The sequence below is a fragment of the Sapajus apella genome, unplaced genomic scaffold (genome assembly GCF_009761245.1).
Source record: "Sapajus apella isolate SASKATOON/1434 unplaced genomic scaffold, GSC_monkey_1.0 scaffold53, whole genome shotgun sequence".
Lineage (NCBI taxonomy): Eukaryota > Metazoa > Chordata > Mammalia > Primates > Cebidae > Sapajus > Sapajus apella.
The window spans coordinates 1,717,082-1,737,606 of NW_022436993.1; the positions used below are offsets into that span (position 1 = coordinate 1,717,082).

The following is a 20,525-nucleotide window of genomic DNA, read 5'->3' on the forward strand; positions in this document are numbered from 1 at the left end:
AGGAGAATTCCTTGAGCTCCAGAGTTCCAGACCAGCCTGGGTGACATAGTGAGAGATCCTATCTCCTAGAAATAGAAAACTTAGCCACGCGTGGTGGGGTGCACCTGTGCTCCTAGGTACTCAAAAGCCTGCGGTGTTTGAATTGTTTCTGCCCACGATTTCAAGGCTGCAGTGAACTGTGATAGATAAAGGCCCTCTCTTAAAAATAGAAAAAAAGGATTACACTAAAAATGTGCACTTTCTATTTTCCACATTAATATCCTACATACATCCCAAGGGGGATGGAGGAAAAATACCTTTTAAAATAATAGTTAAATTGGAATGATATCCTCCATAACATTTTTCAACCCAATAGCGGCTTCCATAAGGTAAGTGTGTAAAAATCTGGGCATAATGTATGTAATTTAAAAGACGAGGTTGTTGTGTGGCTTCCATAAGGGAAGTGTGTAAAAATCTGGACACAATGCCTATAATTTTGTAAGCCTTCATTCTATACAGAAGGAGGATTATTTTTCTCATTTCATTTTTAGAGCAAGTTTATAAAACTGGTGTTACTCATATTTTTGACATAATCAACCAAGAATCTGAAAGATTCAATGAGTCACCATAGTTACAAAGCAGTTCACAATACATTTACTGGGTAACCGCCTGTTGAAAGTAACAATGATGATCACATTTAAAATCTTGTAATAAGAGAATGCTTTTCTCTTACATAAGCCTCTTTGTTGAAGCCATCAATTCTCAGTTGCCGTGTAAAGTGATCATTAGGAAACTGTGATATACTTAGTGTATAAATTTAGACAATGTCCTCTATTGCTCTTGTTAATTTGATTGAATATATAAGTTAATTTCAAAAATGTAAAAGGAATATGTATGGATTGAATGTGTATGTGCATATATGTGAAATATAATTAGACATCACACAGTAGACTTAGCTCATGGCAATGTTTTTTCTGAAAGCACCTGGAGAAATCTGTCCTTTTTGTAGTTTGTAAAAAACTCAGAGGTTATGGGGGAAAGGAGTTTCTATGAATTCCAGCTAGTGCAAGAGCCAGATTTGGCTTCAGTAACTTTAGCATAATTCATTGTAAGGTGATAAACCCTAGGAACTCCAAGACAGTGAGAAACCTGAAAACTTAGCAGCCAGGAATGAATGAAAGGAATGAATGAAATCTGGGATGCAGTGGCTGGCAGGGCAGGGCCTTGTGAGCCACATGCCTGGTCTCTCAAGTTCCAAGTTGGCAGGGACACATGGAGGGGACTCTGGGCCTGATTGTTCCCTCTTAAGCAGGATGCGGCCTGGTTGGCAGGGCAACCTGCCTTCACCTGGTGGCCTTCAGTGGGTGCCTTCATTGGTTGTCTTTGTTTAGTGCCCTCAGTTGGTGCTCTTCAGTTGTTGGTCTTCAGTTGGTTTGGCAGTGGTAGAAGGAGGAAGAGCTCTGTGCTCTCTCCTCCTACAGTCACAGTTCTGAGACTTGTTGCACCTAGGCCCACTCTTAATAAACCAGGCAGGGTTGTGACTTTTACAGACAAGTCAGCTCAAGGTAGGTGGTGAGGTAAGCTGTGTGCTGCCAGTGGGATGCAGCCCTATGGCTGAGGTTCGCGTGCCAGCGTGACTTTGCTGGGAAGAGGTGGCATGTTCTGAGCTCTGCAGACATAGAAGCAAGTGAAGGCCCAAGCTGCCTGAGAAGTGCAGAGTTGCCCCAAAGGGACCACGCTGAATTATCTCATATGAACCAAAGGCAGCACCAGGCAGGGCCGAAGCAGGGGTTCTGTGAAGCCGTCCTGGGACTCTGACATCTATGAGTGAATGGACGGAAAAGGCAGAGACACCAGCAGAGAGAAGCAGAGGCAAATAGAACATGCTGTCCCACAGTGCTAACCCCAGGCAGGGGCAGCTCAGAGTGTGGTGAGCAGAACCATCCTGATGCTCCAACATCTATGAGGTGGAGGTGGCAGTAGCTCCTGACCCAACCGCTTTGGAGCCAGCCCAGTTGGGTTTGGGAGCTGGCCAGGGTCCTGACTTGCAGCACATTGGTGACCAGAAGACGACCAAAGGTAGGGAGGCAACAAATACTGCTTGGCTCATCTATATGTTATGTTACACTCATCTATAAAAGACTGGATACAGCGGGAGCTCCTCTGGCCACTCTTGACTAAAGCTTCCCCCAAAGACATCCAGAGCCTGGGGTTCTCCCTCCTGACCCTACTTAGTTTTCCCAGACCCAGGCCCCAAGCAGGAGGACTGGCTCTGCCTCAAGTCCTCACCCATTCTTCTTTCTTCCCATCCCAATGCCCAGTTCTGTTTCCTCTTCATCTTGCCCCAGGCGGCCTGAAAACTGAGTTTTCAAAATACAAAATGTAAACTATAGATTTCATTGTTGTAGAGAAAGTGTCTCACAGCTTTTCTAGTTAAACTTAAGTACCACGGTGAGACTCAAAATTTCATATCTTGAATTCTAGACCAGACCTCTTTATCATAAAGCAATGTTAGAGGTACTCTTCTTGATTCTAATCATATAAAATGATTTTTTGTAGAGACAGGATCTCACTGTGTTGTCCCGGCTAGTCTCGAACTCCTGGCCTCAAGTGATCCACCCACCTTGGCCTCCCACATTGCTAAGGTGACAAGCAGGAACCACCACACCTGGCCTTTGGAGGTGCTCTTGCTTTGTGTGTATAGTCTGGTCTTCCTGCACAGCTGTCAGGAAGATGCTCCTGCAGCATAGTTCTAAATCTTTCTGCAAATTCAGTGGATACTGTTATTTTTTTTACGTGCAATAGCAATATATTTTTTAGAGAAGCTAGACAATTCACAGTTAGTAACCTAGGGCCTAGAAAATATTATTTCATGATCAACCCATCTCTTGGCCTAAAAAATGTTTTTTCTTAATCAAAGCACCTGTTTATAAGGAGCTAAATACGTGGTCTAAATATGCAACTAAGTAATCATCCCCAAGAGGGATGGGATCACTGCAAGGGAACCTGGGAGAGAGTTTAGGATTGTTCTGAGGACCTGAAAACCAATGAAATTCACACATAAAAGGGTAGAGAAAGGGAATCCACGTTGTGACTCCCTCCGTATGCTCGGTACAACTTAATCTTTGCTATGTTGCACAACCTTTGGTGTCAGAAAGAGCTGGATTTGAACCCCAATTCAATCACTCATTATGACGTGGTGGGGAATGTGTTTCTTACTCCACTGAGCCTCAGTTTCCTCATCTATAAAGGATGGGAGTGTTACCTGACTTCCATAAGGTACATGTGTAAAAATCTGGCCATAATGCCTGTAATTTAAAACATGAGGTTCTTATGTGGCTTCTGTAAGGTAAGTCTGTAAAATCTGGGCATAATAACTGTAATTTAAAACATGGCAGTGTTATGTGGCTTCTGTAAGGTAAGTGTGTAAAAATCTGGACACGGTGCCTATAAATTTATAAGTGTTCAATATATGCAGAAGGAGAATTAATTTTCTCTCGTCTAATTTTTAGAGCAAGTTTATAAAACTGTTATATTTTGTAGTTAATCAAACCAAGAATCACAGAGATTAAATAAGTCACCATAGTCACAAAGCAGTTCACAGTACATACTGGGTAATTGTTATTTATTAGCAGCAATGAGGATCACATTTAAAATATTGTATTATGTGGTGCTTTTCTCTTACATAAGCCTCTTTCTTTGTTGAAACCATGAATTTTAAGTTGCTCTATGAAAATGATCAATAGAAAATTGTGATGAAACTTAGTGTATAAATTTTAGAAAATTTCTTCTATTAGTCTAGTTTATGAGTGTATTTTCAAAAAATGTAAATTGAACACATATGTATTGAACACATTTGTGTGTATATATATGTACAAAGCTTTACATTATAGGGTAGCCTTAAGTCATGGCAATGTTTTTTTCTGAAAGCACATGCAGAAATCTGTCATTTTTGTAGTTTCTTTGAAGCTCAGAGGTTATGGGGCAAAAGGAGTTCTATGAATCCGAGATTGTGCATGAGGCAGATTTGATTTCAGTAATTGCAGCATCATTCATTGTTAAGGTGATGATCCCTAGGAACATCATCACAGTGAGAAACCTGAAAGGTCCCAGGAGCCAGCAATGAATGAAAGGTGGGGCGGGGCCATTGGCAGGGTGGGGCCAATGGCAGAGCAGGGCCTTGGAATCATATGCTTGTGCTCTCAAGTTCCAAGTTTAGGGGGAGGCATGCAGGGGACTCTGGGCCTGATTGTTTCCTCTTAACCAGGATGCAGTCTGAATGGCAGGGCAACTGGCCTTCACCTGGTGACCTTCACTGGGTGCCCTCATTGGCTGCCTTGGCTTGGCACCCTCAGCTGGTGGTGTTCAGTTGGTGGCCTTGAGTTGTTGGGCAACAGAGGAAGGAGCCCGGTCTATATTCTCTCCTCCCACAGTCACAGCTCTCAGGCTTGTTCTGAATAAAGGCCCATTCTGAATAAAGTAGGCAGGGTGGTGGCTGTTGCAGATAAGTCAGCTCAGAGTGAGCAGGTGAGGCAGGGTGGGGGCTGCCAGTGGTGTGCAGCTCCACGGCCTGGTGCTACCTGTGCCAGCTTTGCCTATGCTGGGAAGAGGCGGCGGGTACTAAACTCTGCAGAAGTGGGGGCCAGTGAAGGCCCAAGCTGCCTGAGATGTGCTGAGCTGCCCCTTGTGGATCTCGCTGACCACGTGCACCAAAGACAGCCCGAGACATGGCTGGACAGGGATTCATCAGAGCCAATCTGGGCTCTTACATCTGAGTTGGTGGCAAATAAAGAGCCAAGCCCCAGCAGAGAGGAGCAGAGGTGCCTGGAACACACTGTACCCCAATGCCAGTGACAAGCAGGACCAGCTCAGGGTGCAGTGGGAAGAGACGTCCTGAGATCTACCCCGCGGAGGTGGCAGTATGTCCAAACCTCACTGCTTTGGAGCCTGCACAGTTGGATTTGGGAGCCAGAAAGGGTTCTGACTTGCAGCACATTGGCGACCAGAAGACACCCAAAGGTAGAGAGGTGACAGACGCTGCTGGACCTCAGGAGCTTCTCTGGCCATTGCTGACCCAACGTTGCACCTGGAGGCATCCACAGTATGGGGCTCCTCCCTCCTTCCCCTAGGTAGCTTTCTTAGGCTTAGGCCACAAGCAAAAGGACTGGGCCTGCCTTGCCTTCCCAGCTTATCTTGCTTCCCTGTTGGGTCCATCCAGTTTCCTTCCTACCCCAATGCTGAGTTCTGGGACCTCTTCTGCTTCCCCCAGGCTGGCCAGAAACTAAGTTTCTAAACTACAAAATGAATGCTACAGATTTCATTGCTGTAGAGGAAATGTCTGACATTTCTTCTATTTAAACTTAAATAGCCCTAATGTGACTCACAACTTCATATCTTGATTTCTGAACTGCAGCTCTGTATTTTGAAGCAAGTTAGAGGGTCAGAGGTACTCTTCTTGATTACAGTCATTACAAAATTGAGTATTTTTGTTTTGTTTTGTTGTTTTTTTTGTAGAGACAGGGTCTCGCTGTGTTCCCCAGGCTGGCCTCAAACTCCTGATGTCAAGTGATCAACTCACCCTTGCTTTACACATTGCTGGACTGACAGGCAAGAACCACCACACCTGGACTTTGGAGGTACCCTTGCTTTGTGTGTTTCCACTGCTCCTACTATCCAGCTGTCAGTAAGATGCTCCTTGAGCATCATTCCAAATCTTTCTGGATAAATTCAGTGAATCCTGTAATGTTTTACATGTAATAATACATCTGCTTATTACAGATAAGCTAGACAATTCAGTTAGTAACCTAAGTTCTAGAAATTTTCATATCTTTCTTTTTTGAGATAAAATTTTGCTCTTGTTGCCCAGGCTGGAGTGCAATGACATGATCTTGGGTCATTGCAACCTCTGCCTCCTGGGATCAAGTGATTCTCCTGCCGTAGCCTTCTGAGTAGCTGGGATTAGAGGCATTTACTACATACTCGGCTAATTTTGTCCTTTTTTTAGAGATGGGGTATCACCATGTTGGTCAGGCTTGTCTTGAACTCCTGACCTCAGGAGATCTGCCCGCCTTGGATTCCCAAAGTACAGGCAAGAGCCACCATCCCTGGCCAAAAATTTCATTTCTTGAGCAACAAACCTGTTTCTAAGGAGATGCTTGTAGTCTAAATATGCAGATTCCTAGTCATTTCCAAGAGGAAGTGAACCACTGCAAGGCAACCTGGGAGGGAGTTTAGGTTGGTTCTGAGGCCATAAAAGCCATTCAGATTCACACATAAGAGGGTACAGAAAGGGAATCCACAGGTTTTGACTGCCTCCATGTGCTCAGTATAACTTGGTCTTGATTATGTTGCACTACCTTTGGCATCAGGGAGAACTGTATTTAAATCCCAGTTCCATCACTCATTAGGACGTCATGGTGAATGCGTTTTTAACTGTTCTGAACCTGTTTGCTCATCTATAAAAATGGGATTATTATGAGGCTTTCATAATGTAAGGGTGTAAAAATTGGTGTGGGCAAAATGACTGTAATTTAAAGGATAGGGTTGTTTTAAGGCTTCAATAAGGTAAGTGTGTAAAAATCTGGACACAGTGCCTATAGTTTTGTAAGTCTTCATTATATAGAGAAAGAGGATTATTTGTCTTTAAGTTTTAGAGCAAGTTTATAAAAACTGGTGTTACTTATATTTTTGAGATAAACAAACCAAGGATCCAAAAGATTAAATGAGTCACTATTGTCACAAAGCAGTTCATAATACATTTACTGGGTAATTGCAGATAAAAGTAGCAATGATGATCACATTTAAAATCTTCAACTGAGAATGCTTTTCTCTTACATAAACCTCTTTGTTTGTTGAAGCCATAGATTCTAAGTTGATGTATCAAAGTGATCATTAGGAAACTGTGATATACTTAGCGTATAAATCTTAGAAAATGTCCTCTATTACCCTTGTTAATTTGAATGACTGTGGGTTATTTTCAAAAACATAAATGGAATATATATGGATTCAATGCATATGTATATATATATGTGAAATATAATTTGACACCACACACGAGCTAGATTTAGCTCGTGGCAATGTTTTTTCTGAAAGCACCTGCAGAAATCTGTCACTTTTGCAGTTTGTAAAAAACTCAGAGGTTATACGGGAAAGGAGGTTCTATGAATTCCAGCTAGTGCAAGAGCCAGATTTGGTTTCAGTAATTTTAGCATAATTTGTTGTAAGGTGATGATCCCTAGGAACTTCAAGACAGTGAGAAACCTGAAAGCTCTTAGCAGCCAGGAATGAATGAAAGGAATGAGTGAAAGGTGGGATGCGGTGGCTGGCAGGACGGGGCCTTGTGAGCCATTGCCTGGTATCTTGAGTTCCAACTTGGTAAGGGACACATAGAGGGGACTCTGGGCCTGATTGTTTCCTCTTAACCAGGATATGGCCTGGGTGGCAGGGCAACCTGCCTTCACCTGGTGGCCTTCAGTGGGTGCTTTCATTGGCTGCCTTTGTTTAGTGCCCTCAGCTGGTGCTCTTCAGTTGTTGGCCTTGAGTTGGTTTGGCAGTGGTGGAAGGAGAAGGAGCTCCGTCTGTGCTCTCTCCTCCCACAGTCACAGTTCTCAGGCTTGTTGCACCTAGGCCCATTCTAAATAAACCAGGCAGGTTTGCGACTTTTACAGACAAGTCAGCTCAAGGTAGGTGGTAAGGTAAGGTGCGAAATCCCAGAGGGATGCAGCCCCATAGCCTGGGGGTTGCTGGTGCCAGTGTGCCTTTGCTGGGAAGAGACGGCATGTTCTGAGCTCTGCAGACATGGAAGCAAGTGAAGGCCCAAGCTGCCTGAGAAGAGCAGAATTGCCCCAAGGAGAGCACGCTGAAGTATCTCATGTGAACCAAAGGCAGCACCAGACAGGGACGAAGCAGGGGTTCTGTGAAGCCATCCTGGGGCTCTGACATCCATGAGTGAAGGGCCAAAAAAGGCAGAGACACCAGCAGAGAGAAGCAGAAGAGCCCAGAACATGCTGTCCCACAATGCCAGCCCTAGGCAGGGGCAGCTCAGAGTGTGGTGAGCAGGACAATCCTGATGCTCCAAGATCTACAAAGTGGAGGTGGCAGTAGCTCCTGACCCCACTGCTTTGGAGCCTGCCCACTTGGGTTTGGGAGCTGGCCAGGGTCCTGACTTGCAGCACATTGGTGACCAGAAGACAACCAAAGGTAGGGAGGCAGCGAATACTGCTTGGCTCATCTATATGTTATTTTATGCTGATCTATAAAAGATTGGATATAGCGGGAGCTCCTGAGGCCACTGCTGACTCAAGGTTCCCCCCAAAGACATCCACAGCCTGGGGCTCTGCCTCCTGACTATGCTTAGCTTTCCCAGCCCCAGTCCCCAAGGAGGAAGACTGGCTCTGCCTCGAGTCCCCACCCATTCTTCTTTCTTCCTATCCCAATGCTGTTCTGTTTCCTCTTCATCTTGCCCCAGGCTACCTGAATACTAAGCATTCAAGATAAAAAAATGTAAGCTACAAATTTCATTGCTGTAGAGAAAATATCTGCAACTTTTCTAGTTATACTTAAGTAGCAACAGTGAGACTCAAAATTTCATATCTTGAATTCTAGACCAGACCTCTTTATCATAAAGCAATGTTAGAGGCACTATTCTTGATTCTAACCATATAAAATGATTTTTTTGTAGAGACAGGATCTCACTGTGTTGCCCAGGCTAGTCTCGAACTCCTGGCCTCAAGTGACCCACCCACCTTAGCCACCCACATTGCTAAGGTGACAGGCAGGAACCACCACACCTGGCCTTTGGAGGTGCTGTTGCTTTGTGTGTCTGGTCTTCCTGCACAGCTGTCAGGAAGATGCTCCTGCAGCATAGTTCTAAATCTTTCTGTAAATTTAGTGGATCCTGTGATTTTTTTAACATGGAATAGCCCTACGTTTTATAGAAAAACTAGACAGTTCACAGTTAGTAACCTAGGGCCTAGAAAATTTTATTTCTTGATCAACAAATCTCTTGGCCTAAAAAATGTCTTTTCTTAAAGCACCTGTTTATGAAGAGCTAAATATGTGGTCTAAATATGCAGCTTAGTTATCATCCCCAAGAGAAAGGGGACCACTGGAAGGCAACCTGGGAGGGAGCTTAGGATTGTTCTTAGGCCGTAAAAACCAATGAAATTCACACATAAAAGGGTAGAGAAAGGGAATCCACATGTTTTGACTCCCTCCATATGCTGGGTACAACTTAATCTTCATTATAGTGCAAAACCTTTCATGTCAGAAAGAACTGGATTTGAATCCCAGTTCCATCACACATTATGATGTGGTGGTGAATGTGTTTCTAACTCCGCTAAGCCTCAGTTTGCTCATCTATAAAGGATGTGAGTGTTATGTGACTTTCATAAGGTACATGGGTAAAAATCTGGCCAAATACCTGTAATTTAAAACATGGGTTGTTATGTGGCTTCCATAAGGTAAGTGTGTAAAAATCCGGGTACGATGCCTATAAACTTGTAAGTATTCAATATATGCAGAAGGAGGATTCCTTTTCTCTCATCTAATTTTTAGAGGAAGTTTATAAAATTGTTATATTTTGTAGTTAATCAAACCAAGAATCACAGAGATTAAATAAGTCGCCATAGTCACAAAGCAGTTCACAATACATACTGGGTAATTGTTAGCAGCAATGAGGATCACATTTAAAATATTAAATTATGTGGTGCTTTTCTCTTACATAAGCCTCTTTCTTTGTTGAAACCATGAATTTTAAGTTGCTCTATGAAAGTGGTCAATAGAAAATTGTGATGAAACTTAATGTATAAATTTTAGAAAATTTCTTCTATTAGTCTTAATTTGCTTGAATGTGTTATTTTGAAAAGACAAATTGAACATATATGTATTGAATACATTTGCGTGTGTGTGTGTATATATATATATGTGTATGTATAAAACTTTATACGGTAGCCTTAAGTCATGGCAATGTGCTTTTCTGAAAGCACATGCAGAAATCTGTCATTTTTCTAGTTCTGTGAAGCTCAGAGATTATGGGGGAAAGAGGTTCTAGAAATGCGAGGTTGTGCATGAGGCAGATTTGGTTTCAGTAATTTTAACATCACTCATTGTAAAGTGATGATCCCTAGGAATGTCAGCACAGTGAGAAACCTGAAATCTCCTAGCAGCCATCAATGAATGAAAGGTGGGGCAGGGCCAATAGCAGGGTGGGGCCAATGACAGGGCGGGGCCTTGGAGCCATGTGCCTGTGCTCTCAAGTTCCAAGTTTAGGGAGAGGCATGCAGGGGACTCTGGGCCTGATTGTTTCCTCTTAACCAGGATGCAGTCTGAATAGCAGGGCAACTGGCTTTACCTAGTGACCTTCACTGGGTGCCCTCATTGGTTGCCTTGGGTTGGCGCCCTCAGCTGGTGGTCTTCATTTTGTTGCCTTGAGTTGTTGGGCAACAGCGGAAGGAGCTCCATCGATGTTCTCTCCTCCCGTAGCCACATCTCTCAGGCTTGTTGCATCCAGGCCCCAGCTCAGGGTGAGTGGGGGTCTTCAGTAGGGGGTCTTCAGTTTATGGGTGGTAGTGGAGGATGAGGAGCTGTCTGTGCTCTCTCCTCCCGCAGTCATAGCTGTCGGGTTTGGTGCATCCGGACCCATTCTAAATCAACCAGGCAGGTTCCGACTGTTGCAGAGAAGTCAGCTCTCAGTGGGTAGGTGAGGCAGGGTGCCAGCTGCAAGTGGGTACAGCCCCATGGGCCTGGGCTGCCCGTGCCAGCAGTGCCTTGCCAGGAAGAGTCGGTAGGTGTGGAGCTCTGCAGACATATGGGCAGGCTGAGGCCCAAGTGGCCCAAGAAAAGCAGAGTTGCCCTATGGGGACCACGCTGACCTGTCACATGTGCACCAAAGTCAGCCCTAGGCAGAGCTCCCGCAGGGGTTCTGCGAAGCCATCCTGGTGCTCTGACATCTATGAGTGAGCGGCCAGTAAAGGCACAGATCCCAGCAGAAAGGAGCAGAAGTGCCTGGAACATGCTGTCCCCCATTGCCAGCCGCAAGCAGGGCCAGCTCAGGATGCGGTGAAGACAGTCGTCCTGCAGGTCTGAGATCTACGAGGTAGAGGTGACAGTAGCGCCAGACCCCACTGCTTTGGAGGCTGCCCAGTCGGATTTGGAAGCCAGCGAGGGTCACGACCAGAAGACACCCAAAGGTAAGAAGGCTACGGATACCCCTAGGCCTGAGGACCTCCTCTTGCCCTGCTGACCTAAGGTTCCCCCTAGAGGCATCTACAGCCTGGGAAATCCTCCCCCCACTCCTAGTTAGCTTTCCTAGGCCCAGGCCCCAAGCAGGAGGACTGGCTCTGCCTCAAGACCCCAAGTCTTCTTTCCCTGCTGTGTCCAGACGGTTTATTTTCTCCTTCCTACCCCAATGCCTAGTTCTCGGCCCTCTTCTTCCCACAGCCTGGCTGAAAACTAAGTTTCAAAATACAAAATGTATGCTACAGATTTCATTGCTGTAGAGGAAATGCCTGACTGCTTCTCTATTTAAATTTGGTTTTCTTCATTTCTTTTAAAATTAGAATAATTAAGCCTCATGACAGATGTGTCTTTGTAACTTGAAAATAATGCACTCAATTTTCAAAAAAATATTTTTCTTTTTATAAACTTTTGGCAAACAGGTAGTATTCAGTTACTTGACTAACTTCTTTAGTGTTGATTTGTGAGGTTTCAGTGCACCAGTCACCCCAAGCAGTACACATGGAGCCCAATTTGTAGTCTCTTATCTTTCTCCCCCGTCCCACCGTTTCCCCCTCAGTTTCCAAACGCCATTGTATTATTGTTTTGTTTTTGTTTTGTTTTTGAGACTGAGTCTCACTCTGTCACCGAGGCTGGGGTGCTATGTCACAATCTCAGCTTGCTACAATCCTTGCTTCCCAAGTTCAAGCAATCCTCCTGCTTCAGCCTCCCAAGTAGCTGGGATTAGAGTTTCAGGTCACCACACCTGGCTATATTTTTTTGTATTTTTAGTAGTGACAGTTTCACCAAATTGGCCACTCTGTCCTCCAACTCCTGGCCTCAAGTGATTCCCCCCCAATCTCAGCCTGCCCTAGGGCTGAGATTACAGGAATGAACCACCAGAGCCCAGCCAAACTTTCCCTTTTTTTGTTTGTTTGTTTGTTTATTTCTAATGTCCTGAACTCATTCTTTGAACTGTCATATAGATTAATGGGTTTCTCAAATTACTGGATAACTAAGAAATAAACAGGCAGAACAGTGGTGCTGAGCATGACTAAAGCATCTCTGCATTCACAGGGAGAGGAACTGAAGACCTTCTGGCATGGGCTGGGTGGCAGTTCAGTTGCAGGAGAAACAGCTCGAGTGTGGAGAGGTGGCCATCCTCCACTGGATGCTTTCTAAGGAGCCCCAGAAATCAACATAGAGCTTCTTCTATCTGATTCTCTCCCAAATGTAAACCTTCCATGAGTCAAGCTTTGTGTCAGAAGGACAAATTGAAAGGCAAGAAAATAAGATCACCAGGACTTTTGGTGAGAAAAAAAAAAAAAACTAATTCCAGATTATTTCAGGAAACCCCACATTTTGCCCAAATCTCTATTGTGTTGAGGACAATGTTTAAAAGTTGCTCCTGTACTCAGAGTAGTATGATTAGGAAAATCAACAATGTAATTTTTTTGAACGGAAATAGGTTTTCAAGGTTTATTCTTCAATTGTGAAAAGGTTTTCTAAAGTCAAACTATTCCTGTCCATGATCCCAGTTAATCCAGATCCTCCTCAGTGAGGTTTATCAAATTACTCACCTTCCTGAATCTCTTATAAAGTTTTGTTACAGAACCTGAGATTTTTCATAAGGTCTTGTGTACCATGTCATGCCTGTGAATTGCTTTTTTTGCTATATTTTTATTTTTTTGTAAGAAGTAGCCAGCAAGTATCTTTCTTTGCTTTAGACATATAAACTGCTTTGAATTTTTCAGATTAACTTGCAAGAATGTGGAAAATGCTTTGCACACTGTTCTTTACTGGCTTCCTGCCTCTCAGGACCTGTAAAAGGTACCCCTCAGCCCAATGGACAGATGCCCCAGGCTGCACATTCTGTCAGTGCTGTTCTCCAAGAGGCCCAGACACGTACTGAAACATGGAAGGTGAGGTGGATTTTGTTGTGTTTATATCTAGTTCAGGAATTATTGTCTTTTAACTGCAAGTTTCTTTTTACGTTTTTGAATTTTTTAACTTTTCACCCAGGCTGGAATGCAGTGGTGTGATCATGGCTCACTGCAGCATCAACCTTCTGGGCTGAAGCCAGCTTCTTGCCTCAGCCTCCTGAGTAGCTGGGACTACAGGCTTATGCCACCAAGCCTGGCTAATTGTTACTTTTTTTTAGAGATAGGAGTCTCACTATGTCATCTAGGCTGGTCTCTAACTCCTGGTCTCAAGTAATCCTTCTGCCCTGGCCTCCCAAAGTGTTGGGATTACTGGCATGAGCCACCCCTTCTGGTCTATTCTTTTTACTCTTACTGTAATTATGTATTTGTATTGGTTTTTAACATCTTATTTTGTACTTCCTGTTATCCTGGATTTGTCTGGGGTTTTTATCTTCCTTTCTTGTCTACTTCATGTAATTAGGATTTTTCTCTTACTCTCCTTTTTAAGCTTCTTGTTGAAAAGTTATATATTGTGTCTATTCTTTTAATGGCTAGTTATACTAATAACCTCAAGTTAAACAACTTTAACCTAGAGAATACATGGACTTTGGAACACTTTGGTTTCAAAAAAAAAACCACACACACATTATTGGCTAGTATTTGAGTTACAGCTGACTTACTTTTTTTTTTTTGAGACAGAGTCTCACGCTGTCGCCCAGCCTGGAATGCAATGGTGTGATCTCCACTTGCTGCAACCTACACCTCCAGGGTTCAAAGGATTCTCCTGCCTCAGCCTCCCAAGTAGCTGAGATTACAGGCATCTGCCATCCTGGCTATTTTTTTGTATTTTTAGTAGAGAATAGGTTTCACTATGTTGGCCAGGCTGTTCTCAAACTCCTGATCTCGGGTGATCCACCCACCTCTGCCTCCCAAATTGCTAGGATGACAGGCATAAGCCACTGCACCTGGCCCACTGATCTTTTTTATTGTCTCCGTAATTACCCCTTTTCCAAAATATCATATAGTTGGAATCACATAGTATGTAGCCATTTCAAATTGATTTCTTTTCCTGAGTATATGCATTTATGGTTCCTCCATGTTTTAGACTAAATCTCTTTTCTTTATGAATTACCCAATCTCAGGTATTCTGTTATGGTAAAAGAAAATAGTCCATATTTTCTTTTATGGACTATAAAAGAAAACCATAACAGAATACCTGAGATTGGGTAATTCATAAAGAAAAGAGATTTATTTTGGATCATGGTTCTGGAGGCAGTGAAGTCCAAAGGGCATGGTCCCAGTGTCTGGGGAAGGACCACTGACTGCATCACAACATGGCGGATCAGTAGAAGTGGGTGCATGCAAAAAGAGGGGCAAACCTGGAGAGGCAACCTTGCTTATGTCAACCCTCTCTTGTGGTAACTAATCCATTCCCATGAGAACTAACCCTGAAAGAGATTAATTCATTTTAATGACCTAATGACCTCTTAAACCACCTACCTCTCAGCACTGCCACACTGGGAATCAAGACTAAACATAAGGGCCAATTTATATTCAAAGCATAGTACTCCATATCTTTATCTTTGCACCGCTTGATAGCTCATTTCTTTTTTGTTTGTTTGCTTTCTTTCCTTTTTTTCTTCTTTGGAGACAGAGTCTTGATCTGTTGCCCAGGCTGGAGTACAGTGGCACAATCTTGCCTCACAACAAACTTCACTACCTGGGTTCAAGCGATTCTCTGGATTTATAATCTCCAGTAGCTGGGATTACAGGCACACCACCACACACAGCTAATCTGTGTTTTTAGTAGAGATGGGATTTCATCATGTTGCCCAGGCTGGCCTTGAACTCCTAGGTGCAAGCCTGAGGCTACACATTCTGTCAGTGCTGTTCTCCAGGAGGCCCAGACGCATTGTGTGTCAGCGCACATTCTGTGCTGAAATATGGAAGGTAAGGCCAGCAAGCAGCTGACACACATTCCACCCAGCCGGCCCCCATAAGCCCATGTTCTAAACCATTCACATTGTTCCAATAACTGCGCTTTTTTTAAAAGAGAAAATAGTCTGGGTGCAGTGGCTCATGCCTGTAATCCCAGCACTTTACAAAGCTGAAGCAGGAGAACTGCTTGAGCTTGGGAGTCCCAGACCAGTCTGGGCAACACAGGGAGAACTCCTTGCTACTAGAAAACAAAGAATTATCCATGCATGGTAGGGTGCACCTGTGGTTCTAACTACTCTGGAGCCTAAGGTGTTTGAACTGCTTGAGCTCAGGATTTCATGGCTGTAGAGAGCTGTGATTGTGCCACTGTAGTCCAGCCTGGGTGATAAAGACTCTGTCTTAAAAAAAGAAAAAGATAAAAAGGGTTACACTAAAAAAGGTACATTTTCTATTTTTCCCATTAATGTCCTACATACATCCTCAGGGTGATGGAGGAGAAAATACATTATAAGATAATAGCCAAATTGGAATGATATCCTTCATAACATTTTTTTCAATCAAATAGATTAGTGACGATTCATTTAAATCTATATTAAAATCATAGCTAATAATTGGATTTAGTTACTGATCTAGTTCATAACCACTTGGTTGACTGTATAAATTCTGTTGAAGATTTCTCATGTGTGATTCAGAAAAACTTAAATAACTATGTCAATAGCATATCACCGAGCTGGGACAGGCAGGGTGCTTAGCTTCAGCAATTTTTCACTTCTCTTACTCCTTCATTTTGTCCATCAGCCAGTGCTGAAAACAATTAAACCTTGGTATTTATTGAACTTCTTAAAATTCTGAAAAGCACTGCAGGCCTTTAAAAGTTGGATTTCCTTAATGTTCTTATCTTCTCATGCCTGACAATCTCTTCATGCAATGCACTTTCAGCTATTATTTTCATTATTTCAATATGCAAAGGAAAGCATTTAAAAATGCTGAAAGAAATAAAAATACCAGAATAGAAATCACAAAACTATATGTGAACGCCAATACCCAAGCTACCTGTTCAGAAATTTTTTAAAAAGTACATCACCGGTTAAGCTTATCATGCTAAGTAAATAAACAAAATAGAGACTAAATCAGAAGGCACTGTATTAGAAAAAACTTCCAAATTTAATCTTCAGTAGTAAAAGGCTATGAGGCAGAGGAAGAAATAAACTGGAACCCTGATAAAATGTAAACAACTGGAATGATAATTATCACTAAAAAGGAGGGATTCAATCCAGCTGCCTGGGAACATTTCATTATATAAATATAAATTATTATCTGTTTCAGTATTGGCAGAGGAAGGGCTACACCTCCACTAGACTTTAGCCAAATGTGGCGTTCTGGTTTCTACCAGTAACACACACTGGTGATTTTTCTTTTCAGAACTTACATATGTATTTCATTTGATATCATCACAACCTGAGACACAGGTCATAAACAGGGACTATGGTGCCCATTTTATACCCAGCGAACCAGCCAACTTTTGCAGTTGAGGAAAGGTAAGCTGTCCAAGTGAGGTGGCTCATCTGTAACTCCAGCACTTTGGGAGTCCAAGGTGGGCAGATCACTTGAACCCAGGAGTTGGAGACCAGCCTGAGCAACATGCCAAAAAACCATCTCTACAAAAAATACAAAAATTAGCTGGGTGTGGTGCCACGTGCTTGTCATCCCAGCTACTCAGGAGGATGAGGCATGAGGCTCACTGAGCCCCAGGGGCAGAGGTTGAAGTGAGTTGAGCTCACACCGCTGCACTCCAACCTAGGTGACACAGCAAGATCCTGTCTCAAAAAAAAAAAAAAAGGGGCTGGGCAGGATGGCTCACACCTATAATCTCAGCACTTTGGGAGGCCGAGGCAGATCACTTGAGGTCAGAAGTTCAAGACTAGCCTGGGTCAACACAGCAAAACCCTATCTCTACTAAAAATAACAAAATTAGCCTGGCGTGGTGGCACAGGCCTGTCATCCCAGCTACTTGGGAGGCTGAGGCAGGAGAATTGCTTGAACAGGGGAGGCAGAGGTTGCAGCCAGCCAAGATGATGGCATCACTGCACTCCAGCCTGGGCAACAGAGCAAGACTCCACTCAAAATGATAATAATAGTAATAAAAGTCATTTAGAGTCATTTCCCTATTCCAGAGCAAAGATGAGCTTTGAACAAACCAAATAATCAAAGTCAACATTGGCCAGTAATGAAAGCGAGTAACAGCAGATGACTCCAGATGCTGCATTGGAAAGAACCTGTGTGACAGCCCTGCCTGAAGGGCATAACCTGAAGCTAATCATGAGGAAATATCATACAAACAAAAATGGAGAGAAACCCTACAAAACAGCAGACCTATACTCTCCAAAAACATAAATGTCATGACAATCAAGTAACCGTCCCCGATTAAAGGAGACTAGAGAAACGGGACGATTAGACCAACACATCACACATAATGAAAACCCCCATCTTGAGTTTGCTTGGCTATCAAGGGTATTCTGGAGACAACTGGCAAAATCTGCATAAGGTCTATAGATTAGATAGTAATATTGAGCCAATGTTAATATCCTGATTTTGAATATTATACTACAGTTATGTAAGCTAATTCCTTGCATTTAGGAAATAAACATTATTTAGAAATAAAGAGGCATCATGTCTGCAACCTACAAACAATTCAGAAAAAAAAAATCTGTATTTAACTGTATTCATATTTATCTAAAAAGAGGAGGAGAAGGAGGAGAAAGGATAAAGTAAATGTAGTAAAATGTTAATATTTGGGGAATAATATCCAAAAATTCTTTGTACTACCTCTCATAATTTTTCTATAAGTCTGAAATTGTCAAAATAGAACTTTTTTTCATAATGATATGAACTATAACCCATTGAATAAACCATGAATCCATATTGATACAAGTAAATGAATAAATTGAGGGTTTGATGAGGAACAGAGATGTACATAGTCTCAAATTACCTCCCCATAAAATACTAATTATCCACAATGTGAAAAAATAACATTACAGAGGAGAAATTCAGCAGATACCACTGTTAGTGATCAATGCTAACACCGCCAGTAACAGGGCAAATCAAAACTGTATGGTCACAGGTAACATGCAATGAGATCACTGGGTCACTTCTGTGATACTCCTGCCAAAAAATCATACAACCTAAATCTAATCACCATGAAACCCAACTGAGGGACATTCTACATTACTGGACTTTACTCTTCAAAATATTCAAGCTCACGAATGTCAAGAAAAGACTGAGGAACTGTTCCAGACTGAAAGAATCTAAGAGACACAACAACTAAATACAAGCCATGGATTGGAATGGGATCCTTTTGCTATAAAGGACATTATAGAGAAGTAACAAAACTAGAATGTATTAATGTTGACTTTCTGAATGCAAGATTTGCACTGTAGTATGTAGACAGTCCTGACTTGTAAGAAAACCCACTAAAGAAATCAGGGATGATGGCATAGTCAGCAATTTACTCTCAAATAGTTCTAGCGGAAAAGTCTTTGTACTAAAACTTGAAAATTATCTCAAAATTGAAGGCTATTTCCAAAAGGTTAATAAAAAATAGAAAAGGTGAATTAGGCAAATCTCATTTCTCCCTGAGAAAAGATCTACATAAATCAGTGTTTAAAATTAAAATTATGTAAATCTGATGCGATGGCACTGTAACAACTGTAATACATCCACACATGAACAATGACCACAGTTCTTGCACAACAAAATGACGTCTAAGTCCAATTCTACCACTACAGTGATAAAAATTATAAAATAGAAAGAAGTCATCAATTAACTGCACACTATAAAGTATTAATGACAACTTCGTGATTTTGCTCTTTAAACAGCTGACATTTGGGCAGTTTGTGTATGTAAAACTCAATATTCCTGGTTTTCACTGGCAAAGTCCACTTAAAGACGCCAAGTAACATTGTTTAAAATACTATATAAATTTTGATCAGACACACATAATATAAAAATATTTCCCTTTAATAAAGATTTTCATATGTCATATATTAATATCTAATGAGAAACTATTAAAATGTCACGTAAACAACCCAGTAACAAAATTTTATCCTTCAGATCATATAATTTTTCTTTAAAACCTGTACATACTCTCTTGATGCTTTCCAAACTAGATCTTGATTTAGAATTGAGTCAGCAGTAGATCCTAGAGGAGAAGCCACTGATCCAGATTCCAATTCAGCAGCAGCTAGAATGAAAAAGAAGGAATTATACTCATTACCTAAAAGACTGCACAGTTAACTAAGTGGAAGTCAGTAAAAGAGTTGAGAATTTTGTCAGTGTCAATAAAGAAAAATCTGTTTATACAACTAATATATATATATAAGATTACTATTAATTTGCCCATGGTTGCACATTGAATTAATTATCCTTGTGGTTAATTATCAGAGCTTCTCTCACTCTTCATTCATTTATTCAACAACCATGTGCAAAGTAAGCACTGGAATTACAAGATGAAGATGATGCGGTCCACCTCTAACAAACATATGCTATAATCTGAAGAAACAAACATACAATTTCCATACAGAGTCACACACCACAACAGGCATAAGACAGGGTACTAACACAAAGAAGGGACACCTATCCCAGTTCTGAGTCAATACTGTGGGCTTTTTGATGGAGATAATATGTAGACTGATACCTGAAGGACAAGGAAGACATGGGCCAGATAGAAGGAAGAAGCAAATGCCCAGAGCTGGACCGAAGGAAGATCGCTGTGGAATTCCATGTGGTCTAGGGTGGCTGGACACCAGAGCAAAGGGGCCCAGAGAATAGCAAGGGGTGAGAAATAAGGTTGAATAAGGTGACAGGGACCACATTGGTATGAGTGTTTTTAATCCATGCTAAGGAATCTGGAACTTCTCCTGAGGGCAAATGGAAACCAATGACAAAGTAAATGGCTGAAGATTTAAAATGTTGCCTGTCAAGTGACTGCTAATGAACTGTAATTCCAGACTAAGTATTACTTGATGAGTCTGGGGTCTTTAGGCCTTAAATCACTACCATAATCCTGAGAAGTTGATGATGCCTGTGTTTTCTGAAAATAATTTCCACATGCTGGTTGACAGTTCTATGGGGATGGCAAAAGTGAAAGTGTAGAGCCAAAAAAAAAAAAAAAAAAAAAGATGCAAAGACTTTAAAGCTATGGAACATGATGAATTCATGAGACATAATAAGTATACTCTTCACTATGAATGTTTATGTTTCCACATCTTTCTTTAGATGTGTGTAAGAAAGAATATTTAAGGTAGTATCTATTAGCCAAACAATGGAAAGGGAAGCCACTCACGTAAAGTTTACTTCAGAAATTAAATTTAATTCATGAATTTTGTTAACATACCTTCTTCAAGTTCTCTAGTTATATTTTTTTCCAACTCCTGCTGCATCTGAAATAAATGTTATTTATGTTTAAGTTAGACA

At 42.0% G+C, this 20,525-nt stretch overlaps 1 protein-coding gene and 1 long non-coding RNA gene across 11 annotated transcripts in view; one reads left to right on the forward strand and one right to left on the reverse strand.

Annotated features, from left to right (window-relative positions):
- Nucleotides 1-12,126: 12,126 nt before the first annotated feature.
- On the forward strand, nucleotides 12,127-15,160 carry LOC116527072. The gene is made up of 2 exons (XR_004258375.1): nucleotides 12,127-13,120; nucleotides 15,071-15,160. It is a non-coding gene; the product is annotated as an uncharacterized LOC116527072 (long non-coding RNA).
- Nucleotides 15,161-17,724: 2,564 nt separating this feature from the next.
- The window catches only part of ANKRD26 (ankyrin repeat domain 26), a 93,455-nt gene continuing 90,654 nt past the window's right edge, over nucleotides 17,725-20,525 (reverse strand). For 8 of the 10 annotated variants that reach the window (XM_032243804.1, XM_032243803.1, XM_032243806.1 and 5 more), the window contains 2 exons: nucleotides 20,446-20,491; nucleotides 17,725-19,293 (listed from right to left, as the gene is read on the reverse strand). In XM_032243804.1, coding sequence (XP_032099695.1) covers nucleotides 19,160-19,293; nucleotides 20,446-20,491 — 180 coding nt within the window. In that variant the 3' untranslated portion in view covers nucleotides 17,725-19,159. The remainder of the gene's footprint in view (nucleotides 19,294-20,445; nucleotides 20,492-20,525) is intronic. The other 2 variants (XM_032243802.1, XM_032243799.1) reach the window with 1 other exon arrangement.